Here is a 7354-nt window from a genome sequence, read left to right on the forward strand (position 1 = left end):
CTGAAGCCCCATCTCCTAGCGGCAGCCCAGGCGCAGAGGGAGTGAGTCCGCTCCGAGGTAGGTCCAGGACGGACGCACGACAGCAGCCGAGGCTGACCGGGAGAGGGTGAGTGTCCGCGCCTGCTGGGCAGCCGCGCAGGGGAGCTAGTCGGACAGGGCCGGTGGCTTTTATCTCCCCTTCCCCTCCCTGAAGGCTGGCAGGCCCGGGTCCCTTCGTCCACGCTGCCCAGGACAGGGGTCCAGCCTCCCTGGAGTGTGCTGGGGGCAACTGGGAGCTGCGGGGCAGGGCAGCTAGAGAAGGGTGGTGCCCATCAGACCTCCAGGCCAGAGGAGCGCCTTGGGTGCGCCTGCGGGAGAAGTGGGCAGAGGTCAGTGGCTGGCAGGCCTCTGGGGCTGGGTGCCTCTGGGGTTTGCAAAGAAGTTGGAGGAGAAGCTACCCTGAGCGATGGGCCCAGCCCATCATGGCGCATCTAATGATAAACCCACATTCCTGACTTTTATGTGAAGTTTCGTTGTTTCTAACATTGACTGCTACTTTTAAAAGCCACCCTGAGAGGCAGATGCCCTCCCGGCTCCAGGCAGGGCCTGCTCTGTGCGGTGCCACAGTCCATCTGGGGCTGGGGAGTCCCTGATTTTCCTTTTCTCTTGGCCAGGCACAGGCCTGCCTTCCTCCCAAAGTCAGCCCTAGGCGCCTTCCTTCAGGAAGCTCTACTGGCCTCACCCACCAGCCCTGGGGCTGTGCCCAACACTGCCACCTCCTGCAGCATCGGCCCTCTTTCCCACGGCTCGGCCTCTGGGGTGGCCCTCTGGCTGGGATTGGGGCTCTGGGGCTCCTGGTGACTCCCAGGGGCAAGGACAGGGCTCCTCCTCCACCCCATGGCCTTGCCACACCCTGAGGACAAGGACCAGGCACAGGTGGCATGGTTGTTGCTGTCTCCAACAGAGCTGGCAGTGAAGGCTTGGAGTCTCCATCCTGGGGACCGAGGGAAGGACAGCAGGAGGGACAGCAGGGGAGGTATGTCTGTCTACTCGACCCTGATTTCTTGGGGATGACACAGCAGCCAAGGGCCTAGGGTCCCCAGACTTCTGGCCAGCTGCCTCTGGGGGGCGAGGGACTGGCCTGGGTCCCTGAGGGAAGGAGATGTGACAGTGGGAGGGGATGGTGGGCAGGAGCAGATGTGCCCAGAGGGGTCCCCAGGGGTTGGGATGGGGGGCCAGGGGAGCTCTGAGCCGGTGGGTGGGTGGACATGGCCTGTATGTGTGTGTGTCCCTGTGTGTGGGAAGCTGCCTGTGCTGCAGTGTGATGGCATTCAGGGTGGCAGTCACACACTCCAGGGAACTGCTGGCACATACAGTTGGGGCAGCCTGGTGGGGTCCGGGCCGCCTGGAGAGTGGGTGTCCTGAGCGCTGGGCCCAGCCCATCATGACGCATCTAACGATAAACACGAATTCCTGACTTTTATGGGAAATCTCGTTGTTTCTAACATTGGCTCCTACTTTTAAAACTTTCTAAACAAGTTAAGTCAAGTCAAACACTCTTGGGTGCCTCGCCAACCCTCTAACTGCCATTTTGTAGCCTCTGCATGGAGGCTGCCATGGAGGTTGAAGGCAGGGCCTGCAGAGCAGGGCCCTATCCTGGCCCTCCCAGTGCTGGCCGTGGAATGGGGAAGCTCCACAGCCTTCTGTGCCTGGTCTCTCATCTGGGAAACGGGCAGAATGTAAGCATCTCCCCACCAGGCTCCTGTGCTGAGCAGTCACCTCCGTGAAGCCCTGGGCACATGTGGCGGTCAGGGTGTGGGAATCAGCACTGCCTGCGGGGTTGTGGCCGGGGCAGTGGGAGGAAGAGCTGGGCTCAGCTCTCCGGGCCTGTACCTGCCTGTGTAATGATGCCTGGGAGGCCTGAGCCCGCAGCCTGTATTGTGTAGCATGTGGGTGTGGCGCCTACACCCCGAGGCCCCAAGGAAGTCATTTCCCTCTAGAAACCCTGCTGTCCCCACCCTTTCCCTGCTGGCTCAGGGCTGCCTCCCGGCCCCTGTGCCACAACTGCCCTACCTGTGTTGTCACTGCTGAGGCCTCCTCCAGGCTGCACACCTTAGAGGCAGGCTACACCCTCCTGCCCTTGGCCTGAGAAGGTCTTCTCCAGCAACTCGGGGACTGCAGCCCCCAGACCCTGGGGCGGCCAGTGCCCCAGAAGCCGAGCTGAGAAAGGATTCAATGGGGAGGGCCAGTGGGCAGGGCAGAGGCTTGGGCCCCTGGGAGACCTGGCCCTAGAGAAAGAGGCGAGGTGCTCACCTTTGCCCCGGCCCTGCAGGCCTGGGTGGCTCCGCTGCCTGCCTCTTTTCTTGTCCAGGCTTCAGGCTGAGCATCTCTTAGAGGGCCTCGGGGATGCCCAGGCCTGCCCTGAAGTCTGCTGAGGACTTGGGATGGTTTAATACTGAACCCACAGCCGCCGGGGATGCCTCGGGGCGAGCCACAGTGTGTGTGTGTGTGTGTGTGTGTGTGTGTGTGTGTGTGTCTCACTCTGGGCTAACTTGTGAAAGGGTGAACAGCTCAGGGGCCCCGAAAACTTAACTCTGGGGCAGGCAGAGGTACAGGGTAGGGCAGAGGATTCAGACCCCACCCTGATGGGCCGGGCAGTCACCGCAGCACCCAACCCGGTGCAGTAAGCCACTGCGTGCAGCTGTGGCCCAGCCCCAGGCCCCAGATATTGGGAGGGGCCCCTCTCCTCCCAGCTGTGCCACCCTCACCAAAGGGTAAGTGGGCCAGGACAGAAGGAGCAGGAGGCAGAACCGTGGCCGCCTCTCAGGGTGAGCCCTCACTGGGGCCTATCATGGCCAAGCCTGACCCAGGCCCACTGGGAGCTAAAAGGCAAAGAAGAATAAACTCGGATCTGCCCTCAGGGAGCCCAGCGCTGACAGGCCCAGCGCTGGCACAAACTTGCAAACCAAAGTCCTTGAGGGCTGGAGGGGGCCTCCCTGGGCAGGGCATCCGGCCACTGCAGGGATGGCACGGAACAAGGCAGTGGAAAAGGCAGGAGTCAGAGGCCCAGGGCCCTACCTCTCGCAGCTGGGCGCCCTTGGTCCCATCACCGGCGCTCAGAGCCTCAGTTCCCACAGCTGTGCAGTGAGAGGGAGCTGAAGGCACCGACCATGGCTGTTGAGGCCTCATGTGTCAATTGTTGCTGTTCTGCAGGAGGAAGAGGATGGCAGGGCCACGCCCCAGCCCATGGGCCAGGCTGCTACTGGCAGCCTTGATCAGCGTCAGCCTCTCTGGGACCCTGGGTGAGTCCACGTTGCCCTGCAGCCCCTTCCTGGCATACCTTGGGCAGGCATTGCCCTTGCACGGGTTCTCACAGGGTCTCACCTAAACACTCTTGGCCATTCAGCAACTGACCACTGCCCACCTTCAGAGCTGGAAAACTTGAGGCTCCAAGCTCTTCAGCCTAGAGAATCTTGAGCACTGGCCACAGGGCCTGAGAATAGGAGGGAAGGAGGCTGTGTCTAGAGGAGACAGCAGATGCCCAGCCAGGACTGAGGCACCCAGAGGATGCACTGAGGCCTCAGAGGTGGAGTCGAGAGGGTTATAGGAATTTGGAGAAGAGAGGGACTGCTGACGTGTCACCTACTCTCTGAGTGTCACTAGTGGACAAATCACTGGAGCCAGCTCCTACCACTTGAATGTTGTCTGTCAGAGGGGGTCCTGCTGGTGGCTTGAAATAGACCACGACAGAAATGTTTACACCACAGAAATTGGCAAACGCTATAGGTCAAGTACCAGAGACCAGAGCCGTTGTTATTTATTTATTTATTATTTATTTAACTCAATGTATATGTAGAAACATGTTCTCACTCTGTCATCCCGGTGGAGTGCAGTAATGCCATCATGGCTCACTGCAGCCTCAACTTCCCAAGCTCAAGCAATCCTCCTACCTCAGCCTCCCGAGTAGCTAGGACCACAGGTGTGCACCACCATGCTTGGCTAATTAAAAACAATTTTTTTTTGTAGAGACAGTCTCACTGTGTTACCCAGGCTGGTCTCAAACTCCTGAGCTTCAGTAATCTTCCTACCTCGGCCTCCCAAAGTGCTGGGATTACAGGTGTGAGCCACCTCACCGGCCACCAGAGCTATTGTTAAACACTGACCAGCACACCATTGCCTGAAACCTAGGAGACCTCTTACTGTGTACACCGGGTGCACACAGTAGGTCCTCACTGTGATTTTTAACTGAGCAGAGTCAATGGGGCAATCTAGAGTTTTACTTCATTCGTTACTGAGGACCCACTGTGTGCCGGGTGTGCTGGGTGCTAGGGCTACCACGATAAACAAGACACCGTTCCCTCAGAGGACAGACAGGCCGTGTGGCAGTGGTCTCGCTGTAAAGCACAAGCTGTGATGGAGGAGGGACTTGGAAAGGGCCCAGTGCTAGATGCAGCTCATCAAAGGTAATGGGGAAGGCTGAGGAACGTCTGCTGGACCGGAGGAGGCAGCAGGCCAGGGGCTGGCCACGGTGTGCCAACACTGAATGTGCCAGTGCCACTGTCTCAGTCCCCACCTTCTGTCCTTCTGGCTTGAGTGGGAAGTCCCAGGTTTGAAACCACAGCTTGTTTTTAGCTGTGCTACCTGGGGTAGACCACACACCCTAGCCTCTGTAAAATAGGGAAGGGCTGGGTGCAGTGGCTCACACCTATAATTCCCAGCACTTTGGGAGGCCAAGGTGGGAGGATTGACTGAACCCAGGAATTTGAGGCCATCCTGAGCAACACAGGGAGCCCCTGTCTCTACAAAATATAAAAAATTAGCTGGGCTACTTGGGAGACTGAAGTGGGAAGATTGCCTGAGCCCAGGATGTCGAGACTGCAGTGAGCTATGGTCATGCCACTGCACTCCAGCCTGGGCGACACAGCAAGACCGTATCTCAAAACTAAATAAAATTGAAATGCAGACTGGGCACAGTGGCTCACACCTGTAATCCCAGCACTTTGGGAGGCTGAGGCAGGCAGATCATTTGAGGTCAGGAGTTCGAGACCAGCCTGGCCAACATGGTGAAACCCCATCTCTACTAAAAATAAAAAAATTAGCCAGGCATGGTGGTGGGGGCCTGTTATCCCAGCTACTTGGGAGGCTGAGGCAGGAGAATCACTTGAACCTGGGAGGCGGGGGTTGCAGTGAGCTGAGATCACACCACTGCACTCCAGCCTGGGCAACATAGCAAGACTCTGTCTGAAAAAAAAGTAAAATAAAATAAAAATACAACAACAACAAACCAAAATAAATACGTAAGGCCAGGCACAGTGGCTCCCGCCTGTAATCCCAGCACTTTGGGAGGCTGAGGCGGGCAGCTCACAAGGTCAGGAGATCGAGACCATCCTGGCTAACACGGTGAAACCCCAACTCTACTAAAAATACAAAAAATTAGCTGGGTGTGGTGGTGGGCACCTGTAGTCCCAGCTACTCCAGAGGCTGAGGTGGGAGAATGGCATGAACCCGGGAGGTGGAGCTTGCAATGAGTCGAGATTGCGCCACTGCACTCCAGCCTGGGCGACACAGCGAGACTCCGTCTCAAAAAAATAATAATAAATAAATACATAAATACACAAATACATAAATAACATAGCGAGGGAATCCCCACCTCTCCAGGTGAGGGTGCAGGTGGGAAAGTGCTTGCCTTTGCTGAGCGTCTCCCCATTCATGTGCCCACCTCCGCCCCCCAGCAAACCGCTGCAAGAAGGCCCCAGTGAAGAGCTGCACGGAGTGTGTCCGTGTGGATAAGGACTGCGCCTACTGCACGGACGAGGTGAGGACCTGGCCTGGGTCGGTGTGGAACGGGCAAGGGTCGGGAATAGCTGGTGGAAATGAATCTCGGGTTGGGGCAGCCAGGGAATGGGTGCTGCCCCCACTGACCCTCTGTCCTTCTGGCCAGATGTTCAGGGACCGGCGCTGCAACACCCAGGCAGAGCTGCTGGCCGCAGGCTGTCAGCGCGAGAGCATCGTGGTCATGGAGAGCAGCTTCCAGATTACAGAGGTGCCTGGTGCGGGACTGGGGTGGGGGCTCCCCATGCTCAGCCTGGCTATTTATGGGGGTGTATAGTGCCCCTTGGCCGGGCTGGGCCCCCATCGGGCCTCTGGAGTGACCCTCCAGCCAGCTGTCCCCTTCCACTGGCTGCAGGAGACCCAGATTGACACCACCCTGCGGCGCAGCCAGATGTCCCCCCAGGGCCTGCGGGTCCGGCTGCGGCCCGGTGAGGAGCGGCACTTTGAGCTGGAGGTGTTTGAGCCCCGGGAGAGCCCCGTGGACCTGTACATCCTCATGGACTTCTCCAACTCCATGTCCGATGATCTGGACAACCTCAAGAAGATGGGGCAAAACCTGGGTACAGCAGGGCCAGAGTGGAGGACAGCAGGACAGGAGGGGGACAGGGTGGGCGTCTGCTTGGGAGGCCAGGACTCAGGACAGCTGTACCCACCCAGAAGGAAACACAGGACATTTGAGCCCCCCAAAACCTTCCCTTCCATTCTCAGGGGAATAATCTCAGCCAGACCCTATTCACCACTGGGGACTTCTGAGAAGGCCCAGGGCAAGCAGGCAGTGGAGCCATCTGGCCCTGACAAGGAGGGTACCCCTGCCAAGAGGCTGTGGGGAAGCCTCTGCTCCTCAGAGCTGGGTTGCATTCCCAGCCACCCTGCCCTTGCCGTGTGTGTAACTCCAGACCCCCAGGCCCATTTCCCTCATCCGTAAATAGAAACAGACGATGTTGTGAGCATGAACCTTTGTCCAGCATGCAAAGTGTTAACTTCCCTCTTCCTCCCTTCTGAGCCAGCCTTTGGTGGGGGGGCCCATGTTTATGCCGGGCATCAGGGCTCAGCTATCCCCTCTCTGTCTTGTTGACATCCAGCTCAGGTCCTGAGCCAGCTCACCAGTGACTACACTATTGGATTTGGCAAGTTTGTGGACAAAGTCAGCGTCCCGCAGACAGACATGAGGCCTGAGAAGTAAGTGATTGGGTCCGCCCCATGGGTGGGCAAGGGTCCAGGCCATGTGATCCCCACTCCTCTCTCATCCACAACTTAAAATTCTTCTACGGCCTGGCATGGTGGCTCACACCTGTAATCCCAGCACTTTGGGAGGCCAGGGTGGGCAGATCAGCTGAGGTCAGAAGTTCAAGACCAGCCTGGGCAACATGGCAAAACCCTGTCTCTATTAAAAAAAAAACAAAAATCGGCTGGGCACGGTGGCTCACGCCTGTAATCCCAGCATTTTGGGAGGCCAAGGCGGGCGGATCATGAGGTCAGATCGAGACCATCCTAGCCAACATGGTGAAACCCCGTCTCTACTAAAAATACCAAAAAATTAGCC

At 58.1% G+C, this 7354-nt stretch overlaps 1 protein-coding gene across 1 annotated transcript in view; it reads left to right on the top strand.

Annotated features, from left to right (window-relative positions):
- Window positions 1-7354, top strand: part of ITGB4 (integrin, beta 4) — a 43773-nt gene continuing 36419 nt past the window's right edge. The window contains exons 1-6 of the mRNA XM_011965406.1: window positions 1-57; window positions 3193-3281; window positions 5712-5794; window positions 5921-6022; window positions 6167-6371; window positions 6894-6990. Coding sequence (XP_011820796.1) covers window positions 3203-3281; window positions 5712-5794; window positions 5921-6022; window positions 6167-6371; window positions 6894-6990 — 566 coding nt within the window. The 5' untranslated portion in view covers window positions 1-57; window positions 3193-3202. The remainder of the gene's footprint in view (window positions 58-3192; window positions 3282-5711; window positions 5795-5920; window positions 6023-6166; window positions 6372-6893; window positions 6991-7354) is intronic.

The sequence above is a fragment of the Mandrillus leucophaeus genome, unplaced genomic scaffold (genome assembly GCF_000951045.1).
Source record: "Mandrillus leucophaeus isolate KB7577 unplaced genomic scaffold, Mleu.le_1.0 Scaffold1, whole genome shotgun sequence".
NCBI lineage: Eukaryota > Metazoa > Chordata > Mammalia > Primates > Cercopithecidae > Mandrillus > Mandrillus leucophaeus.